Source organism: Nerophis lumbriciformis, linkage group LG14 (genome assembly GCF_033978685.3).
Source record: "Nerophis lumbriciformis linkage group LG14, RoL_Nlum_v2.1, whole genome shotgun sequence".
Classification (NCBI taxonomy): Eukaryota; Metazoa; Chordata; class Actinopteri; order Syngnathiformes; family Syngnathidae; genus Nerophis; species Nerophis lumbriciformis.
Genome location: NC_084561.2, coordinates 10,414,696 through 10,438,961, shown reverse-complemented (window position 1 = coordinate 10,438,961; position 24,266 = coordinate 10,414,696). Strand labels below are relative to the sequence as shown.

Genomic DNA, 24,266 nt, shown 5'->3' with positions numbered 1-24,266 from the left:
GAAACTGAAGCTATTGAGCCATATCGGTTTGAACCGTATGCAAGCGAAACCGACGAAAACGACACGACAGCCAGCGACACGGGAGAAAACGAGGACGAATTCGGCGATCGCCTTCTAACCAACGATTGGTATGTGTTTCTTTGGCATTAAAGGAAACTAACAACTATGAACTAGGTTTACAGCATATGAAATACATTTGGCAACAACATGCATTTTGAGAGTGCAGACAGCCCATTTCAGGCGCGCTAAGAACATATATTTTTCCATGATTTCAGCACTCAGGTTAAACATACCTAAATAGACACAAAATACTGCATTACACAAGACTACCCGAATGTACTCGAATGATTGAAAAAAAAAAAATGTTTTTAAGCTAAATTATTGGTAAACACAGTTTATGTATAATAATTTACGTAAAACCGCGAGTAATGAATAAAGTTTTCATCAATTAATATATTCTGTAGACATACCCTCATCCGCTTTCTTTTCCTGAAAGCTGATCTGTCCAGTTTTGGAGTTGATGTCAGCAGGCCAGGGAAGCTAGGGTCTTTATCGTTGGAAATGCATCTGCTTTGAGTGTCGCAGGATATCCACACATTCTTGCTATCTCTGTCGTAGCATAGCTTTCGTCGGTAAAGTGTGCGTAACAAATGACTGACCATTTCGTCGGCTTTCCGCACACCCTCGTATTTTGAACAAATTTCGTCCAATTTCTTGCCACTTTCGCATCTTTGGGCCACTGGTGCAACTTGAATCCGTCCCTGTTCGTGTTGTTACACCCTCCGACAACACACCGACGAAAGTGAGAAAATGGCGGATTGCTTCCCGATGTGACGTCACGTTGTGACGTCATCGCTCCGAGAGCGAATAATAGAAAGGCGTTTAATTTGCCAAAATTCACCCATTTAGAGTTTGGAAATCGGTAAAAAAAATATATGGTCTTTTTTCTGCAACATCAAGGTATATATTGACTCTTGCATAGGTCTGGTGATAATGTTCCCCTTTAAGCAATGTTAGCTCGATTTGTTGTGTAACTAACTTAATCTTTTAATGTAAGACAACTGCGTCACCGTCTGCCGGCAAAATGAAGAATGATTTTCCAAAAATCTACTTATAATTGGATCAGTACCTACTGTGTTTGGTAATGGACGAGTAAGTTATATAATCCGTTATTACGTTCACAATGTCACACGTAGCGCAGCTGATAGCCTTTTGCCTGCGAAGGTATTTACTTGTTATATAATAGAAAAGCCTTTTATTGTCAATATACAAGTGTATAACTGGCATTACAAAAGTTAGACTTGGTACAAATGTAACCTTAGTCAGCGTATAGTTCCAGACCTGTACTTCAGCGTGGCTTCTACCTCGCTTTCGTCCACCTGCATCGCCGTTTTTTGTAGCCAACAACAAAACACAGTGAGCTGCTGGTCTCGCTATATAATCTGGGATTTTGTGTTGTGGTGAAATTCACTCAAAACAAATTTTTGAGGCGATCACCGATGTCCATAGTAGACAATAAAAGCAAGAAAGCTAAAAAAAACAAACTACAAAACGTTTCTGCCGGGCGGAGGTGAATGCTTGTTGAGCGTGAGTGGGCGTGGTGAAGAGAGGTTAATTTGCATCTAACAACTCCACCTCTCAAAAGGGAGAACATTTTTCACCAAAGAACCACCATTGCATGTTATGTAGACCACAATGAAGTGTTTTAAATGTAGAAAAAAAAATCATGATATGACCCCTATAAGCTACATTTTCAGCATCAATGCTGTGAATACTTATGTAATGTAATTTCTTACCTTTTTTTACAATTTGTAATACATTTTCTTTTTCACATTGTCATTTTGTAGTGTGTAGAATTTTGAGGACCAAATTAATGAAATGTTATTGTAGAAAGAGGCTATACAATAACAACAAGTCAAGCTCTGTAACAGAGGCATTGTATACAATCTTGCAAGATTACCGAAATGGTTAAATCACCACAAACCAAGTTAACGTATAGGACAGGGCCGAGTGCAAAATGTAAGGACTGAGCATGGCGCCTGTTTTTAATTTTTAGAAAAATACATGTTTGTGCTCTTAAGCCTCTTCAAAGTTGTTCTTCCGATGTAAAAACACACAATAGAGACCTTTTTTAAATGTCAATTTGTATCTGTGAGCTTGTAAGAAAAAGGAAATGGTAGTAGTTTATAATATCCACATTGATTTACGCACTGAAAGAGCTTTCTTTTAAAGCAACTTAGCTGTCAAGCTACTGAGGATTTGTGCACCATACAGGCCTGGGGGTCCCTGATAACAGATATCCCTCTTAAGGTCAATGGCAAATCCCCCTTTGAGATCATTATTTTTTTGGATTGTCTGAAGCTCAAGTACTTTTGTTGTCTGCAGCTTCGTGTTTCATAACTGGTATATGCCAAATTATATAACAGTCCATTTTAACATATTCATTTTCGATAGCGCTTGTCCTCATTAGGGTCACAGGTGCGCTGGAGCCTATCCCAGTTGACTGGTACAATCTGAACTGGTCATCTGTCAGTAGCTGCATTTCCATTGCAGTTTTTTGCAAAATAAAACCGATACATCTAAAATTTCGACGAAGTACATTTGCGACTGGTAGGTGTTTTGCGTCATGAGCTTTAATTCTCGTATAATCTCTACCGCCGGACACCACTTTGAGGAAGATAGTGCAGTCAATACTGTTGCCGTTATTTTTTTAAATAAATAACGAAAGCAGCGGGTGACAGCTCAAAAACAACGTCCTTATGGCCCCCGTGACATTGTTCTGGCATGTGGGTCTCTCTGAGCCTGCGGGTCGGCCTCTTTGCCGGTAAGGGACCTGGGAGATGACCCCCAGCCGACCGATCGGAAGCAAGACCAAGACGACCCATCTGCCCTAGTTCATACTTGCCAACCTTGAGACCTCCGATTTCGGGAGGTGGGGGGGAGGGGGTGTTAGTGGTCGGGGTGGGACGGGGGCGTAGTTGGGGGTGTGGCTAAAAGGGGAGGAGTATATTTACAGCTAGAATTCACCAAGTCAAGTATTTCATATATATATATATATATATATATATATATATATATATATATATAGATATATATATATATATATATATATATATAGATATATAAGAAATACTTGACATTCAGTGAATTCTAGCTGTAAATATACTCCTACGTATACGTATATATATATATATATATATATATTTTTTATTTTTTTTTTATTTTATTTTATTATATATATATATATATATATATATATATATATATATATATATATATATATATATATATTTATTTTTTATTTTTTTTAATTATATATATTTATATATATATATATATATATATATATATATATGTATAAAAAATAAATACTTGAATTTCAGTGTTCATTTATTTACACATATACACACACATAACACTCATCTACTCATTGTTGAGTTAAGGGTTGAATTGTCCATCCTTTGTTCTATTCTCTGTCACTATTTTTCGAACCATGCTGAACACCCTCTCTGATGATGCATTGCTGTGTGGCACGCACAAAAGTGCCTTCATCAAATGCACTAGATGGCAGTATTGTCCTGTTTAAGAGTGTCACAACATTGCTGTTTACGGCAGACGAACTGCTTTACGTATACAAAAACGTGACTGCTGTTGTTGTGTGTTGTTGCCGCGCTGGGAGGACGTTAATGAAACTGCCTAACAATAAACCCACATAAGAAACCAAGAACTCGCCCTCCATCATTCTACAGTTATAACGTTATTGGGCAGGTATGCTGTTTATGTTGTGGGTTAGCGGACTCAGGTCCTCATGGACCTGAGTCCGCCTGAATTTCGGGAGATTTTCGGGAGAAAATTTGTCCCGGGAGGTTTTCGGGAGAGGCGCTGAATTTCGGGAGTCTCCTGGAAAATCCGGGAGGGTTGGCAAGTATGCCCTAGTTGTCCTGCATCGAATCCCGAAAGTGTTTCCATGATGCTTTGGCGAAACAGTTCAACATCAAAACGTCTCAAAAACCACCTCATGAGAGCGCAAAAATGCTTTGGCAATATTTGAGAGGTTTTTCAAAATATGGGTGTTTCCATTAACAGTTTCTTATTGCGATATTTAGGCTTTGCGCATTTCTAGGGCTAATGGAAGCACAGCTAGTGACAGGACTCATATAGACAAACAAAACCATTCATGCTCGGGTTCAAACCCTCAATGTCCTAACTGAGAGGCCGACATGATGACCACTCGGCCACTGGGCGGCCCTACCAAATTATTGTTTTTGGAAAAAATGATCAGTTACAGTAATTGTTATGGACATGGGTATGTTTTTCTTTGTCTATCTGTATAACTATGAATGCTTTTAGTCAGGCCATAAATTCAGTAAGAAACTATCTCTATTGTATCCCATGATTTATTCCTTAGAACATTGTGGATGGAGACTGCTTGTTATTTGAATACGCACTATGGAAGGGATGTATTCAAAGCGCTTCACTTTTTCCACATTTTGTTATGTTATGTATAGATTTTCTCCCACAAAATTGTAAACATATGCTAACACTAAACATACTACATAATAGGGCTGGGCGATATGGCCTTTTATTAATATCTCGATATTTTTAGGCCATGTCACGATACACGATATATATCTCGATATTTTGCCTTAGCCTTGAATGAACACTTGATGCATATAATCACAGCAGTATGATGATTCTATGTGTCTACATTAAAACATTCTTGTTCATACTGCATTAATATATGCTAATTTTAAACTTTCATGCAGAGAGGGAAATCACAACTAAGTCAATTTAGCAGAACTGTATTCATTAAACAGTTATTAAGCAGTGGCACAAACATTCATGTCATTTCCAAAACAGAAAGTGCAAGATTGTCAGAGACATTTTTAAAACAAGCTATGAGTGCACTTTTGTGCATGATGTCACTAAGATGACATTTCAAAACAACACTAAATTAAAGTGCACTTTTTGTACAGAACGCCTCTACAATAGTTAAAAACATAGAAAGTGCACTTTTGTGCATGATGTCACACAAGATATTCCAATAAGTGTCAAATAAAAAGGAGCTGCATAGTAGGAACTCAAATAGTGTATGTCCTTCGCTATGTGGTAGGTTCCTGCGGACGTTATCTCCTTCTGTTGTAGACAATTTTTTTCATACGGTGTTGATGTGGAAATAGTTGCTTCGGCATTTTGTTGGTGTGGCACCAAACGGAGATGTTGAGATGCGGAGTTTCAAGCACTCTTCATTCTCTAGCGGGTGACTTTTCAAATGATACTACAAATTAGCAGTGCTGCTACTTTTTGTAGCAACGCTTTTGCCGCATAATTGTTCAACATATTCCCGCTTGAAGCCAAACCACCGCCAGACGATGGACCCTGTGCTGTTTTTCTTGGGAATTAATTCTTCCTCCATTTGTTACCAGATTCGCACCTTCTCTCTCTCGTATTACCACTCGCAACGCACCGTTAGCATCACAGCTAATGTTACCCATGTCGCTACCTCTCTGCTTGGGGTGGGCGTGTGACGTATGTCTCTGTGAGAAGGAGAGACAAGAAAGAGTGGGAAACGCATGTAGTGTAATGCCCGCAGCTAAAAGCAACTGTGTGAGAACATATACTCGAATATCACGATATATCCATCCATCCATCCATTTTCTACCGCTTATTCCCTTCGGGGTCGCGGGGGGCGCTGGAGCCTATCTCAGCTACAATCGGGCGGAAGGCGGTGTACACCCTGGACAAGTCGCCACCTCATCGCAGGGCCAACACAGATAGACAGACAACATTCACACTCACATTCACACACTAGGGCCAATTTAGTGTTGCCAATCAACCTATCCCCAGGTGCATGCGATATATCGATATATCACCCAGCCCTACTACATAATTGATTTGTTGTTGATTATTCCCTTGAGGTGGTAGTGTGTATGTGTTCTTGTACATGTTGTTTGCTGTGTGATGTTGCCTTCTTATATTTGATATCAAGTACACATACACCACGTCATAAGTAGCGTGCCACATAACATCAAATGTCTCGGTAACGGCGTTGTAGTGTACAAAAAGTAATTAATTGGATTATTAAGTTGCGTTGTTATTATACAATGCTGTTATCCAGAATACAGTTTAAATATGATGCCACAAGCTTGGCACACCTAGTTTAGGACCCTCTTAACCGTTGTTCTTTGCAGCACTTGCCGTGCATTTTTACGTCTCTTCAGAGATGTTCAATAGGATTCAAGTCCGGTTTCTGACTCATCCACTCAAGGACATTTACGGAGTTAGCCAAGGTATCCAAGTAGTGGCTTAAAATTGTTGTCCTGCTGAAAGATAAGCTGTCGTCCCGGTCTGAGGTCAAGAGCCAGGATGTCTTCGTACATCGCTGCATTTATCTTCCCTCTACCAGATGATGCCACCACCATGCTTCACTGTAAGGGTGCCATTGACCATGTATTGAGTGGTGCTTAGTTTCCTTCAAGCATACCACCTGGCATTCTGCCAAAGACTTCAGTCTTGGTCTCATCAGACCTGAAAATGTAGATTTTAAAGGTCTGAGAGCCATTTAGGTACCAATGGGAAAAAATTGCAAATAGTAATGCCTAAAGTAATGTTCAAAACTAGAGATGTCCGATAATAACGGACTGCCGATATTATCGGCCGATAAATGCTTTAAAATGTAACATCAGAAATTATCGGTATCTGTTTCAAAAAGTGAAATTTATGACTTTTTAAAACACTGCTGTGCGGAGTGGTACACGGACGTAGGGAGAAGTACAGAGCAGTTGCGTTTCCCAGTCATACTTGCCAACCCTCCCGATTTTCCCGGGTGACTCCCGAATTTTAGTGCCCCTCCCGAAAATCTCCCGGGTCAACCATTCTTCCGAATTTCTCCCGATTTCCACACAGACAACAGTATTGGGGGCGTGCCTTAAAAGCACTGCCTTTGCGGGCCGGCCCAATCACATAATATCTATGGCTTTTCACACACACATGTGAATGCAAGTCATACTTGATCAACAGCCATACAGGTCACACTGAAGGTGGCCGTATAAACAACTTTAGCACTGTTACAAATATGCGCCACACTGTGAACCCACACCAAACAAGAATGACAAACACATTTCGGGAGAACATCAGCACCGTAACACAACATAAACACAACAGAACAAATACCCAGAACCCCTTGCAGCACTAACTCTTCTGGGACGCTACAATATACACCCCGCTACCCCCCTACCTCAACCCCGCCCACCTCAACCTCCTCATGCTCTCTCAGGGAGAGCATGTCCCAAATTCCAAGTTGCTGTTTTGAGGCATGTTTAAAAAAAATAATGCACTTTGTGACTTCAATAATAAATATGGCAGTGCCATGTTGGCATTTTTTTTCCATAACTTGAGTTGATTTATTTTGGAAAACCTTGTTACATTGTTTAATGCATCCAGCGGGGCATCACAACAAAATTAGGCATAATAATGTGTTAATTCCACGACTGTATATATCGGTATCGATTGATATCGGAATCGGTAATTAAGAGTTGGACAATATCGGAATATCGGATATCGGCAAAAAAGCCATTATCGGACATCTCTATTCAAAACAATTGGTGACTTTATAATGGAAAATAAAACACCAGGGTAATCCCACCCTTTTTGTTTGAAAGCATATAAACCCAAAGACTAAATGTTGCTCCGACTGCACCTCTTTGTCGGGGTTAACTGCCGTCTGTGTTAAAAGATCGTGTCATTGACCCATTAATATCGGTTGTGGTTCCCCAGGCCACCTTGTCCTTGTAGAAGCATCCCCGAGTGGTAGTCAGTGCAACATTAGCCTCCATTACAGCTCCCGTGACTGCAGTTGGCCTGCGTAGGGCAGCCACTGTTTTATGAATTATGCTTCGCACTCAGGTAGACTCATTTGTTCGTCCGGGTAACCCCTTTTATTTCTTCAACAACGGAAGTCTTGAACTACCTCTCCAAACCCATTTCTAGCCCGTCTGAAATACGGCAGCAAATTACCTCCCGTGGCACCCTGTACAACAACCCGCCCCAAATAGAAGTGACAGGACAGTGCAATTTATCGCCATAACCCTTGCACTGCCCCTCCGCCAGCTACCATCCTTGTACACAACACACTTTTACACATACAACAAACTGAGTTACTCTGGGATTGTGCGTGTGTTGAGGCCTGTTGCGTATACTCTACTTCAGGGGGGTGGTTGTGTGCAGCGGCGGTCTGTAAGCTACAATGTAGGGGCCAACCTCAGCGCTCTGGCCCCTTGCCCTTTCTATTATCGCATTGATTTCCTCCTCCTCTTTTCAGTTCTCTCCATTTCCACACGGCCGTCCTTTCCATTAGATTAGCAATTTAACAGAGTGCTGTGACATGGTGCGGAGTAGGGGGGGTAGCCCGCAGGATAGGGAACATAAAAGAGAGGCGGTATATGCAGTAGTGAAGGACCGAGTGGTAAGACCGATGAGCAGATAAGACCATTCCGGCTTTTTATATACTGACCTGACTTAAGTCCCGCTAAAAGCACCGTAACAATTTAAATGATTTAAATTAAACCTCAAACATTTAGTGTTATTTTTCCATTTTTTCTCTGCTTCTTACAGGAGTTTCCTTCAGAGCCGCCAGAGATCATGTCACAACAGATACCCAGCACCCTTGCACCATTGGAAAGAATCTAGTGTGTGTTGGATTCGGGGTAGTCTCTACCAAGTGTCAGCCAATAAGCTCTCCCGCAAAGTCTGTCACAACATGGCCATCAACCGAACAGGTAGACCAACAGTGCTGTTTTTGAGCTGCTTGGCTCTTGTGTTGTTTGTTCACTGACTGTTCAGTTCCATCTTCATAGCTTGGACCAAGACGGTAATACATTTTCCTTTGCATTGCAAGTGTTTAGAAGAACAAGTGTGGCAAACCTCAGGGTATCTACAACTCCACTTTTCTAAGGAACTGTGTGTCTATACGTACTAGAGATGCGCGGTTTGCGGGCACAACCGCGGAGTCCGCGGATAAACCGCGGGTCGGGCGGGTAAAAATAGATTTTAAATAGATGCGGGCGGGCGGCGGTTGAACCAATTCAGAAATATATATACATAGTTAAATGTTGTTACCCACATACGAAAAACAAGCAGCACTGTTTGAAACAGTCAATTATTCATCAGGCACTGCAGCACAACACAACACAACAGAAGAAGAAGAAAAAAAGAAAAAGATGGCACCGCGTCCCAGCAACAAGTGCCGCAAGTGAGCCCTCCTTCAGCGCAGCAGGGTGCATTTTAGAGGCCAGGCGCTCTCGCCTGAATCCTGGCACTGTAGATGCCATTTTATTCCTGCATATGCTAACAAAAAAAAAAGTAAGTAGACATACGGTTGGATATGTTAAACGAATTAGTCTACGTTTCCTAGGCTATAAGCACATGTCTAACCTATATTGAGTTCGGTCAGCTGAATAATTTTGATGGTTACGTGTTGTTTGGGCGCACTACAGTGCAAAGGAATTAAGGCAATTGCGTTGTTTATTGTGTTTTTTTTCTATTCGAGATATACTACTGTGTGTTAATTATTTGGCCTCGCTTTCAAGTGAAGCGCATTTCCGATTGGCTACAATGTAAGGCTATTTAGCCTGCTTTGTTTGTCGCGACCGTCTATTTTCATTATAATTCAAGTTTGATGATAAAGTGCAGTCTGATGGGTTTGATTTCCCCCCTTCAGCTATTTGCCTTGGCCAATAAGTTGCAGGTAATTTATTATTATTATTTATTGAATTTATTTTTGTTTAAATAGGGATGACATATGTATGTTATTGTATAATTTAAGTTTGTGCGCGTGATTGACAGCCTAAGGCTTATGAGGCACATTTTGTATTTATTTTTTTATTTCAACTTAAAAACATATGATCCTATGCCTACGCCTACAACATAGGCTATGTGTTTATCTTTATGTTCCTGCCTGTCGTTGACAATGGAGATTGTCTGATATTTTGTCATGGCTGCAGATCAATCAATAAAGGTTCATCTTTGTCGCGAAATTGTTCACTGCTTCACTGTGCACCCCGCCCTCGTCCCTATTTGAGCATTATAACGTTAACAAGTTAATATTCATTGAAATAAATTCAGAAAATGTTTTTTACCTAACGAAAATATAGGCCTAGTCTTTCTAAAACATTTTTTTAACTTCTTAAATGCCTCGTTCTGCTTGCTGCAACTGCGCACACAAAGTGTGAGGAACGCACTCCTGATCTGAGGGCATTGGCAACAATAGTCAAAACTTTCTTAATGGAAATGACAATAGTATTATAATAATGATAAATAATATTATCACGCATTAATATCTCTTAGCCACTAATGCATGGCCAGGAGATATTAATGCGTGGTACGCATTGAATGTCTCTGCTGAATTGGATCAGTCTCCTTTCTTTAACAGGCAAAAGCTTTATAACCTCACTAATGCCTTGCATCGTCTATATTAGATATATAACAACGGGCGGGTGGCGGGCGGGTGTGGTTTTGATAAAATGTTGATTCGGGTGGATGGCGGGTGGATGACGACTTTTGTGATGCGGTTGCGGATGAAATTATTGCCTATTCGCGCATCTCTAGTATGTACACAAGTTAGGTGTTTGCCAAGCTCACACACGAAAAACAGACATCAAAGTTTGCCCACCTCTAGACTTAGAGGAACTGTCTGGGGTTTTTTTGTGAAATGATAAAGCAGTCATATGTTAGTGCAGCAACCTGGAGTACTGTCAGATTAAAGCCCAATCCACTGAAAATGTCTTGAAGATTCTCTAACAACTAAAAGCTGCTACAGTTCAGTACTGTGAAAACTTGTGACCGGCCCAACACTTTCCTAAATCCAAAAGAACACGTCCTTGTGTATATTCTAGGCAATAGGGTTAATTTTACTTTATTGTATGAAACACATACTTGTTGTTCCCATGGTTCAGCACCACCCAATGCTAACGCTCCACTCCAAATGGAGGCTGCTTAAATCAAAGTAAAGTGTGCACTCGACCAGCCAGAAATGTTCCCAAATTAGAGAATAAGCTCTACCTACATACCTAAACGTTTTGGGATCTTTGCCAGTCCTGTAATGGTCCCTGGAAATCTGACACAGACACACTCTTTTTTTAATCTAAAGTTAGTTGAGTGCGATGAGTGCATAGTGTTTATGATGATCCCAGACAGTGCTGGATGTCACGTTTAGCTTTTACACCAATATGTCAAAGCACTATGATAAAAATAATGATCCCATACCAAGATATCATTATATCATTTGGTTGCAGAGATAAACAAAGTCATCCAATTTTATTAGCTTTATTTTAAACCAAATTAGAGTAAAAGTAGATCCCCCAAAGCAGTGCCACATTTCAGTCAGTATAGCTATGGTAGGCTTATCATACTTGCCAACCCTCCCGGATTTTCCTCTCCCGAAAACCTCCCGGGACAAATTTTCTCCCGAAAATCTCCCGAAATTCAGGCGGAGCTGGAAGCCACGCCCCCTCCAGCTCCATGCGGACTTGAGTGACGTGTCAACAGCCTGTATTCACGTCCGCTTTCCCACAATATAAACAGCGTGCCTGCCCAAACACGTTATAACTGTAGAATGATCGAGGGCGAGTTCTTGGTTTCTTATGTGGGTTTATTGTTAGGCAGTTTCATTAACGTCCTCCCAGCGCGGTAACACACAACAACAGCAGTCATGTTTTATTCTACCGTAAAGCAGTTGGTCTGCCGTAAACAGCAATGTTGTTGTAATATATTGAGTTGGAGGCAATAACCAGGCGAGGTGATGAAGTACGTCTCTCTACTGTAGACTTCAGAACAGACTCACACACTTGACATCAGGTGCGCAACACCACGTAAATCGTTGGCCAACCAAAAAGTAACCCCAGTACGCTATAGACAACATTCACCAGGAGATGGCAACAGACAAACATAGATCACTCTATTACATTCCTCCCCTTTTAGAAATGTAGAAGTTACTCAAAATAAATAAACAACCCAACCCAAAAATGCAGCAGCTCAATTAAAAAACTGTACTTAAGCCACATTCTTTTTTTTTTTTTTTTTTTTTAGTACTGAACTCTTAACCCTCAATTGTAAACAATAACATGCTTATTATACAAACAGTATTTGTACACCTTTAACACAGATTTTTATACTGTCTTCAGAGATTCAGTTTTTTTGGTGGTACTCGAAACCTTTCTGGGTACCTGCGAAAGGGTGTTCAGCATGGTTAGAAAAATAGTGACAGAGAATAGAACAAGGATGGACAATTCAACCCTTAACTCAACAATGAGTAGATGAGTGTTATGTGTGTGAATATGTGTAAATGAAATTCAAGTATTTATTTTATATATATATATATATATATATATATATATATATATATATATATATATATATATATATATATATATATATATATATATATATAATAAAATAAATATATATATATAGCTAGAATTCACTGAAAGTCAAGTATTTCTTATATATATATATATATATATATATATATATATATATATATATATATATATATATATATATATATATATATATATATATATATATATGAAATACTTGACTTGGTGAATTCTAGCTGTAAATATACTCCTCCCCTCTTAGCAACGCCCCCAACCACGCCACCCACACCCCACCCCCACCTCCCGAAATCGGAGGTCTCAAGGTTGGCATGTATGAGGTTTATTGTAACAGAGAGAGAACATAACAAACAGTAGCATTATACATTAATTTGTGTTTGGTTAAGTTAAATTAGTATTTGATACCCTACCATCCAGCAAGCATTGTGACCCCCGAAAAGTGGTTATATATCCATGAAACAAACATACGACTTATATACCTTTTAAGAAAGTACTCCTAATTTCAACTCATTATGTGTGTGATACGCACCTGTCAAATAAACACTCTCTTCATTCAAACCGCTATACCACCATAGGCAATAACAAATATCTGGCAAAGAACCTAGGAGACACCTGCAGAAGACTCTTGATTGATTACTCGGTTTGACAGTCAACACCTAAATCAGTCACACAAGGTGACAAGGAAAATGTGATGTGGTCAAGTGGCAGCAAAATGGAGGTCCATCAAATAGACTGGTGTTTGTTTCCACAGAAATGTTGAATAGGAATCCAACAACAGAATCCTAACTTTCAGACATACGAATTCTGTACTGTTCATGTCTCTTAAAGGGGGTAAACTAAATACCCTTTGTCCCCACTGTTTGTTGTTTTTTTTAAACATTTTTATGTGGTGTCTTCAGCCACTTGGATTTAATGGTAAACTGAAATGATTTATGTTCTTTAAGGTCACAGTCATTTATTTTTATTTTTTTTACAATAAATGTAACTCATTGATGTTTTCAAACTAGGGCGAAGTTTCAACGCTTCCCACGTCTCTCCTACCAATCTTGTGGCCACTCGCTCCAACAGCTCCCGTCATTTGGCCAGGTGGGTACACACTGTACACTCTTTACCTTAAATAATTTCCATGTGTTGCACTCAAAATATTGTATTTCATTTATTTTGTATGTATATATTTGAAGTTTTGAGTGACATGCAATGGCTTGTCTATAACGCCATCATTTCATGGAAATCAATGCATATGACAAGGTTGCATTTAACCAAACCTTCTCTCACTTGTTTTTGATTTTACCTTCCGTCTATCAAATGCAGTCTTATAAAGTGACTGTATTTCAATTGTAAAAAAGAAAGTAATTGCATTTCATTGAGTGGTATAAGTATCCCACAGGCTAGTCTTCCAGCTTTAAGCAAGTACCCCAATTGCACCAAAGAACTGTCGAAGGACAATAGGTACAAGATTGTAGACCTGCACAATGTCGGAATAGGTTGCAAGACCATTGGCAAGAAGCCGCAATAATTAGAAAATAGAAGAGACCCAAAATGACTGTCGATCTCCCTTGGCCTCTGGTTCCAAGCAATATTTCATCTGGTGGGATATCATTGGTCATAAGAAAGGTGAGGGATCAGTCCAGGACTACCTGGGAGGAGCTAGGTTATGATGAGCACCGTCACCAAGAAAAGAATTGGCAACACACTAGGATGAAAATCCTGCAACGCCCCTAAGGTCTCCCTATTTAAGCAGGCACATGTCCAGGCCTGTCTGAAGTTTGATAATGAACACCATAATGATTCAGAGAATGATTGGGAAAAATTCATGTGATCAGATGAGACCAAAATTAAAATTGAGCTATTCAAAATGATTTGGACTCGCCGTGTTTGGAGAAAGAGTACCCACTACCAAGCATGGAGGTGGGGAGCTTATGCATTGCTAAGGAAACGATGATCAAGGATCGAATATATATTTCACTTAATGAATTTATATTATTGAAAGATTTTCATTTTGAATTCTGTTTCATTGTTAGAATAACCATACCATTTAAATTATACAATGTACATTTTTTGTCAGTGGGTGAACATAAAAAAAAAATCAGGGTGTCAAATGTGCAACCTTAACATGTCATAATTCTGAAATCTGTCATTTGTCCCTGTTTTGGAAAGCAGCCGTGCAGTCCAGCGTAGTCTTACCATAATCCGACAAGCTCGTCAGAAGAAGCAGCCAAGACAGTACTGCATGTACTACAACCGCTTTGGCAAATGCAATCGTGGCACCAGCTGTCCCTACATTCATGACCCGGACAAAGTTGCCGTTTGCACAAGGTATATTATAAAAGCTGACAATGGTGAAAAATGTCAACTTCATGATGTTACACACTCTTTACAGCTTACACCCCATCTAAGGCTTCCATTGTGACAACACACACACACACACAGGAAATGTGAATGTGGGAGGATTAAGTGTATGGTACAGAAAAAACACGATTCAAAACGGCCAAAGCAATTCCAAGATTTTTTCCTTAAGATTTTCCATAGAATTTCTCACGCAGATGTCCCGATCTTGATCATGGGCCAATATTAGATTAACTATCTGTTCGGCGAGTCCAGCCGATCTTCATTTTAGCTGTGTCCCAGTGTTTACATGGCTAAAGATTGTACTCGTTTGAAAGATTCCTTAAAAACGAATACATGCTCAGAAAGACACAATTACGTTTCCATATTCTTTGTTACACACATTTAGTTGCGTGTCTTGCCAGAATATCATCTCAAATTCGAGAGCAAGTTGCAATGAATCCACTGTGCGAAGACACTTCTAAGATACTAATCCTCACTACCATGGCCAAAAATATGTTTCATTCAAGTAAAATTGTCACTGAAGGACTAGAGGAAATGGAATGGCTGACTATGCTTCACACACACACACCAAGCAGGACAACACAAGAAGCTAACCGCTAAAGCTTCAATGTAAAGTATGGGTCATCGATCCAGATGTTGATACTATTGATGTCTAGTTTAATATCAGTATATAAATGTTACCAAAGTGATTAGATGGATATTTTTCCGTTTTTTTTTTTTTTTTAATTACAAAATCATTTTTGCTCGTTTTTGTTATTTTTAACAAACTCGGGGAGTACCGTATTTTTCGGACTATAAGTCACAGTTTTTTTTCATAGTTTAGCTGCGCTCCAGTGCGACTTATATATGTTTTTTTCCTTCTTTATTATGCATTTTCGGCAGGTGCGACTTATACTCCGGTGCGACTTATACTCCGAAAAATACGGTACATTCCTGGATACGGGAAGGCTTTGAGGGCAAAAAACCAAGTGATTGAAATGGGAGCCAATTGTAGTTTTATTTTTTGTTTAGTTATTGTGCACTAGCCACTTTATTTCGTAAAAAAAAAAAGATATGTAACATTCAATACCACGTCAATACATCATCTGATTTATTAACATATTTAAATGTAATATTATTGACCTATTTATTTAAACTTAGTAAATTCTAAATTTAAAAAGATAAGCTTTATAAAAATATATTATTTAATTTGGTTACTAGCTATAAAATATTTTCAGTTCTATTGTCTATTGTCAAAGCGTCCGATCGGGACTCGAAATCAGATTGATGTAAAAAATGTTGATAGGGACATCCCTAATTTCAGTACAACCTTACATGTGTGTACAGTCCAGTTTTGTATGTGCATCGTTATACTTGCCAGTCACAGCTGGTTGAAATAACTTATCGTATGGACACATAGACAATATGATATTAGTTTGTATTATCCCTCTCGACTGTCGGACTGAAATTATTTAATGACCAATCTTTTTGGTTATGTCTATTGAACCTGTTTTTACGTTTTTATTTATTCTATTTTATTTCTTTATTTTTTATCGTGTTCTGTTTGTGTTGTGTTGTGTTTGCTCGGTACTCGTATTATCTTTTAACCTGCCCATTGTACAGCACTTTGGCTACCCCTGTGGTACATTTTAAATGTGCTTTATAAATAAAGTTGATTTGATTTGATTTGATTTATTGTGCAGGTTTCTGCGTGGGACATGCAAACAGGCAGATGGAACCTGTCCGTTCTCCCATAAAGTAGCCAAAGAGAAGGTAAAAAGACTCAGGTGTTGTCCTTTTAGAACATAGTGTTTTATGAGTTTACAGCTGGGCAGACACATGATTACACTGTACAGATATCCCGGATCATATTCAAATTCTTGGCTTCTGTTTTGACGGGGCGGAGCAATGAATCCACTAGTAGGAGAGCTTTAACATGGGAGCTTGTGACGCTCACCTGTTAGGTCAACAAACCAGCAGGACCGATCTTGGCAATGCTGCCTTAACATGACACATGAGGTCCACTGCATGCTTTAGCAGGTTTTGCTGCACATATTTCCGTGTTTTTGCTTTTGTTTTTCGCACTTTCCCTTTATTTTTCTCTTAAAATAAATGCTTAAGGACAGTAATGGTAAATTACACATAAATATATATATATTTCCACTTTTTTTGCACAGCATTTCAGTTTAGCTTCAGCTCTTCTGAATTCACAAGCAATTTCTGCACGAATTACCCTTACTGGTTGTTATTGTTTTCCCACCGTGTTATGGTATTACCTGTCATACTGTATACAAAATTATAAATTATACTTCATCCATCCATCCATTTTCAACCGCTTGTCCCTTTCGGGTTCGCGGGGGGTGCTGGAGCCAATCTCAGCTGCATTCGGGCGGTAGGCGGGGTACGTTCTGGACAAGTTGCCACCTCATCGCAGTTCCAACGCAGATAGAGTATGAAATTGTGTAGGAGAAGTAGGCCTGAATAACAAATTTTGCTTGACAATATATTGACCTACAAATTATTGCAGATAAACAATAGGATTGCCGTTATTTTTTGAGACCAAGTTAACCACTGATGTAATGATAATACATAATAATTAGAGATGTCCGATAATGGCTTTTTTGCCGATACTGTCCAACTCTTAATTGCCGATTCCGATATCAACCGATACCGATATATACAGTCGTGGAATTAACACATTATTATGCCTAATTTTGTTGTGAGATACCCCGCTGTATGCATTAAACAATGTAACAAGGTTTTCCAATATAAATCAACTCAAGTTAGGGAAAAAAACTGCCAACATGGCACTGCCATATTTATTATTGAAGTCACAAAGTGCATTATTTTTTTTAACATACCTCAAAACAGCAGCTTGGAATTTGGGACATGCTCTCCCTGAGAGAGCATGAGGAAGTTGAGGGGGGGGGGGGGGGGGGGTTAGGGGTAGCGAGGGGTGTATATTGTAGCGGCCCGGAAGAGTTAGTGCTGCAAGGGGTTCTGGGTATTTTTTTCTGTTGTATTTATGTTGTGTTACGGTGCGGATGTTCTCCCGAAATGTGTTTGTCATTCTTGTTTGGTGTGGGTTCACAGTGTGGCGCGTATTTGTAACAGTGTTAAAGTTGTTTATACGGCCACCCTCAGTGTGACCTGTATGGCTATTGACCAAGTATGCTTTGCGTTCACTTGTGTGTGTGAAAGGCCGTAGATATTATGTGATTGGGCCGGCACGCAAAGGCAGTGCCTTTAAGGTTTATTGGCGCTCTGTACTTCTCCCTACGTCCGTGTACACAGCGGCATTTTAAAAAGTCATACATTTTACTTTTTGATACCGATAATTTTGAAACCGATACCGATAATTTCCGATATTACATTTTAAAGCATTTATCGGCCGATAATATCGGCAGTCCGATATCGGACATCCCTAATAATAATTAATGTATCTATATCCTTTTCAAATGGGATAAACTTGTATTTCTTGTATATTTTAACATTGTAATTGGAATATAAACTGTTACATCTCCAAGTTAAATCAAATAAATATCATATAAAATATACTTTGTAAGCAAAATTTTGCACTTTAATAAAAATCACAACCAAAAGGAATGACATATGTTAAGGGGGAGGTGGGCATGCTCAAATATTCACAACCAAAACAATAAATAAAATGGCTGAATAAAGTATTGACAAACAAAGCTGCACTTCAATATTAAATATGTAGGCACATAGAGTTCTACATTGCATAACTGACAATCAAGTGAGGACCTTTTTAAGCAAAATGTGCAGAGTAATGGGCAGCACAGTGGCAGATGGGTTAGTGCGTCTGCCTCACAATACGAAGGTCCTGGGTTCGATCCTGCGCTCGGGATCTTTCTGTGTGAAGTTTGTATGTTCTCCCCGTGATTGCGTGGGTTCCCTCCGGGTACTCCGGCTTCCTCCCACCTCCAAAGACATGCACCTGGGGATAGGTTGATTGGCAACACTAAATTGGCCCTAGTGTGTGAATGTGAGTGTGAATGTTGTCTGTCTATCTGTGTTGGCCCTGCGATGAGGTGGCGACTTGTCCAGGGTGTACCCCGCATTCTGCCCGAATGCAGCTGAGATAGGCTCCAGTAACCCCGAAAGGGACAAGCGGTAAAAAATGGATGGATGGATGGATGTGCAGAGTAACATTATAAACACTACAGTATAAGCAGATGTATTTACAGGTCATATGCAAAAAACTTGACATGACAAATGTCTGTCAAACGTTTGCAGCACTTTTAGAAAAGCTTGTTTTTTAACAGTATTAAATGGCAGCATGTCTTTGGCGATGTGTTTAACCACACTTTCTGACAGGACAAACTATTTTGTGCTATTTTGTGTACACCAGGGGTGCTCATTACGTCGATCGCGAGCTACCGGTCGATCTCGGAGAGTGTGTCAGTCGATCACCAGCCAGGCATTACAAAAATAGTCCTAAAAATGAGCGATCATAAATCTTCACGATGACGTCACTTTCGCCACTTGATTGACATTCACGGCACCCGAGGGTCTTCTGAGATGACGCTGGCTGCTGCCAGCTCATTAAAATTACCGACTGGAAGGCGAGAAACACTTTATTTTAACAGACTCTGGCGCCGTACCTGTCGTCAAAACTCCAAAGACCGACTGCACAGTTGCGCTAACGAAACGAGTCTCAGAAAGCTGGCGTGCACAAGCTAGCAAGCTACGGAGTTTGCCGACAATGTATTTCTTGTAAAGTGTATACAAAGGAGTACGGAAGCTGGACAAATAAGATGCCAAAAACCAACCACTTTCATGTGGTATTGGACAGAAAGGAGGACTTTTTTCTCTTCCATTCGAAAATGCGGACGTTTTTAGCACCACTGTCTGATTCCTATCAATGCAAGTCATCAGAATCAGGTAATACACCAACTTATATTCTTGTCTTCATGAAAGAAAGGAATCTATATGTGTTAAACATGCCTGTATTATCTTTAAACACCTTAACTTGTTAACAATATTAACTATATGTGTTAAACATGCCTGCATTATCTTTAAACACCTTTAACTTATTAACAATATTAACTGTATGTGTTAAACATGCTTGTATTATCATTAAACACCTTTAAGTTGTTAACAATATTAACTATATGTGTTAAACATGCTTGTATTATCTTTAAACACCTTTAACTTATTAATAATATTAACTATATGTATTAAACATGCTTGTATTATCATTGAACACCTTTAATTTGTTAACAATATTAACTATATGTATTAAACATACTTGTATTATCATTAAACACCTTTAATTTATTAACAATATTAACTATATGTATTAAACATTCTTGTATTATCATTAAACACCTTTAATTTATTAACAATATTAACTATATGTATTAAACATTCTTGTATTATCATTAAACACCTTTAATTTATTAACAATATTAACTATGTGTTAAACATGATTGCATTATCATTAAACACCTTTAATTTATTAACAATATTAACTATGTGTTAAACATGCTTGCATTATCATTAAACACCTTTAACTTATTAACAAAAACATATATTTCATAAATAAGTAAATATAAATTATATATATGAATGAGGTAGATCCCCACGACTTGATCAATTGAAAAGTAGCTCGCCTGCAGAAAAAGTGTGAGCACCCCTGGTGTACACTGACCTGGCTTCTTCACCAAACGCTTCAGCTAGTGTGGACTTTCGAGTGGTTGTGTTTCAAGTGAGCGTGCAGGTTTGTTGTATTCGATCACATCCGGCAAACTGGCTCCTCAGTGGACTGATCTGACTGACTGATCGAATATCGGCCGAGGCCTAAGGATAAGCCGTTAAAAAGGCAAAGCTGTTGCCCATTTCTCTTGAAGACAAACAACCCTGCAACAGGTGCCCTGTTGCCTCACCCTCCAGACACACATGCACAATATGGTGCACCTGTGCGAGTTGTCACATTGCTGCACACAAGTGCTGAGATGCCAGCTGTCTGCCGTAATGTCACCTCACCCTCGCGGCTTCACCTGACGCGTTTAGCGCCTTTCTCCCCGGAGCATTCCCCTTCTTAAGGACACCCCACACAAGACGACGTGGAGTCTTGGGTAAATGTGTGAGAGCGGTTTCAGTTACCTCAAACATGATCTGTGAGGCGTTGTGGTTAGATGAGCCTAAATCATGCACCCTGCTCCCACTCTTCTTTCTCCACAAATACCTCAGACATGCAAAGGCCTCTCTTTCGCTCTCTCTCACTCACACACACACACGCTCACACACGCACACACACACACACACACGCAGATCTCTTAACCCTCCACCACTGTCTTTGTCTGCACAGGCATCTAGTGCACATAAACACATCATGAAAGCGGGTTGTATAAATATTTCTCTGACACTTGGTTACAGATGATATCCACAAAGTGGAGTCTTTCTTACACTTGGCCCCTACCCCCGATCACCCAACCACCCTGGGAGATATATTTAGAAGGGCCTCCACCGGGCTCACCCCGGCACGCCAAACGGAGGATCCTTCTCTCTCACACACACACACACACACACACACACACACACACACACACACACACACATACACACACACACACACACACATGCTGTCAAGACGTTGGTCCACTCTTACTCCACCACTGTCAACTGCAATTAAGGTTTATGTAGATGCTCGCTGTGGCTTGTGGGACCAATCGGATCCGTACTTGACAGTTTTCTTTTAAGGCCAAACACCTGTTGACAAGCTAATGTAATAGCTTGTAATCCCAATCCTCATTACCTCATTCTTTTCCCAGCGCGCTCCTTCTCTTATTTCTCGCTTGCATTTTCACACTGAGGGAATAGCTCTGGCATCAAATAAAAATATACAACTGCTACTTTTGGGCCTGCATTGGCTGACCTGATTCAGAGACACTCTCTTCCCCAACATTAGCTGCAAGGGCTTTCAGCACACAGCAACATTATTTCATTTAAAAAGTCATGATTCACTTTACAGTATGCTTTATTAATCCCCAAGAGAAAAAAAGCCAATATAAATTTTATCAAGCAATATATTTCACTCAATGAACATAATAGTAAGTTATTGCTCAATATTAACGTCTGTGTTCTATTTTTATTTAACACATTTTTAATATACTTGTATGTCCTTTTATTCCTATTTACTAATGTATTCAATCATCCTTATTTTCTCTATCTATTTGTTTTATTGTCTTTTGTTTTCTTTTTAAACACCCTTCTTGTTATCTGTTGCACACATTCTCTATTCAGTCTCACTGACATAATGTTATTATTTGAACACATATCGTTGAAACAGAGAGATGTGGTAGGATTAAAACAAGCTGCTCTTCTTCCTGCGCCTTTTTAGCCATGATGAATTGTGTCAACATGTGATGGACTTTGAAGTAACTTGTGAACACATCACAAATAAACCGTGACCATGTAATCGAGAGTTGTCACAAGATGGATGACATTCCTGGTATCTTCTCCCCCGTAGATGCCGGTGTGCTCCTACTTCCTGAAGGGAATCTGCAACAACAGCGACTGTCCCTACAGTCATGTCTACGTTTCCCATAAGGCGAAAGTGTGTGAGGACTTTGTCAGAGGTTACTGCCCCGAAGGAGAAAAGGTAAATTGGCGACAGTTTGTTTCTTTAACTTGGAATGATTCCAGATGATGTTTTTGAGGAAGAAAGTCACTTGTGGTGCACAAAATTTGAACAGCGGAGCAAATAGTTATTTTTAGTTTCATTAGTGTCTTTTTGATGAACTTATTAATGTCATGTGCTGCTCTTTGGCAGATTGCTGCTCTTCTACATTTAAGTTTTTGTGGTTTGAATCGCCCATCCATCCATCCATCTTTTTCCGCTTATCCGAGGTCGGGTCGCGGGGGCAGCAGCCTAAGCAGGGAAGCCCAGACTTCCCTCTCCCCAGCCACTTCGTCCAGCTCCTCCCGGGGGATCCCGAGGCGTTCCCAGGCCAGCTGGGAGACATAGTCTTGCCAACGTGTCCTGGGTCTTCCCCGTGGCCTCCTACCGGTCGGACGTGCCCTAAACACCTCCGTAGGGAGGCGCTCGGGTGGCATCCTGACCAGATGCCCGAACCACCTCATCTGGCTCCTCTCGATGTGGAGGAGCAGCGGCTTTACTTTGAGCTCCCTCCGGATGACAGAGCTTCTCACCCTATCTCTAAGGGAGAGCCCCGCCACCCGGCGGAGGAAACTCATTTCGGCTGCTTGTACCCGTGATCTTGTCCTTTCGGTCATGACCCAAAGCTCATGACCATAGGTGAGGATGGGAACGTAGATCGACTGGTAAATTGAGAGCTTTGCCTTCCGGCTCAGCTCCTTCTTCACCACAACGGATCGATACAGCGTCCGCATTACTGAAGACGCCGCACCGATCCGCCTGTCGATCTCACGATCCACTCTTCCCTCACTCGTGAACAGGACTCCGAGGTACTTGAACTCCTCCACTTGGGGCAAGATCTCCTCCCCAACCCGGAGATGGCACTCCACCCTTTTCCGGGCGAGAACCATGGACTCAGACTTGGAGGTGCTGATTCTCATCCCAGTCGCTTCACACTCAGCTGCGAACCGATCCAGTGAGAGCTGAAGATCCTGGCCAGATGAAGCCATCAGGACCACATCATCTGCAAAAAGCAGAGACCTAATCCTGCAGCCACCAAACCGGATCCCCTCAACGCCTTGACTGCGCCTAGAAATTCTGTCCATTAAAGTTATGAACAGAATGGGTGACAAAGGGCAGCCTTGGCGGAGTCCAACCCTCACTGGAAACGTGTCCAACTTACTGCCGGCAATGCGAACCAAGCTCTGACACTGATCATACAGGGACCGGACCGCCACAATCAGACAGTCCGAAACCCCATACTCTCTGAGCACTCCCCACAGGACTTCCCGAGGGACACGGTCGAATGCCTTCTCCAAGTCCACAAAGCACATGTAGACTGGTTGGGCAAACTCCCATGCACCCTCAAGGACCCTGCCGAGAGTATAGAGCTGGTCCACAGTTCCACGACCAGGACGAAAACCACACTGTTCCTCCTGAATCCGAGGTTCGACTATCCGGCGTAGCCTCCTCTCCAGTACACCTGAATAGACCTTACCGGGAAGGCTGAGGAGTGTGATCCCACGATAGTTAGAACACACCCTCCGGTTCCCCTTTTTAAAGAGAGGAACCACCACCCCGGTCTGCCGATCCAGAGGTACCGCCCCCGGTTTGAATCGCTTTACACTTTTATCAAATACGTTTAAGTTTAAGCTGTCGTTACTGTAATTACGTGGGCAGGTCTTTATTTATATTTGTCAATTGTCATAGCCACGCACAAAATCCAGCAATAGTGGGATCCGGTGCTTTTTCAAAGGTAACACTGATGCTTAAGAACCCCTGCTGGTGGTCCATAAGGACACAACTTTAGTGACATATTGCTTAACTGTTGGCACCTTCAGAGTCCACTCTTCCAGCTTTGTCTTACCTTCATCTTTGTGGTTTGCTTTTTGAGCCTTTCATACCTCATTGAAAGAGAAATT

General features: G+C 40.5%; 1 protein-coding gene across 1 annotated transcript in view; it reads left to right on the top strand.

Moving 5' to 3' along the window:
• The window catches only part of zc3h3 (zinc finger CCCH-type containing 3), a 100,459-nt gene that overhangs the window by 54,229 nt on the left and 21,964 nt on the right, over positions 1 to 24,266 (top strand). Inside the window, exons 5-9 of the mRNA XM_061976072.2 lie at positions 8,614 to 8,777; positions 13,400 to 13,478; positions 14,553 to 14,708; positions 16,424 to 16,493; positions 22,216 to 22,347. Of these exons, the coding sequence (XP_061832056.1) occupies positions 8,614 to 8,777; positions 13,400 to 13,478; positions 14,553 to 14,708; positions 16,424 to 16,493; positions 22,216 to 22,347 (601 nt within the window). The remainder of the gene's footprint in view (positions 1 to 8,613; positions 8,778 to 13,399; positions 13,479 to 14,552; positions 14,709 to 16,423; positions 16,494 to 22,215; positions 22,348 to 24,266) is intronic.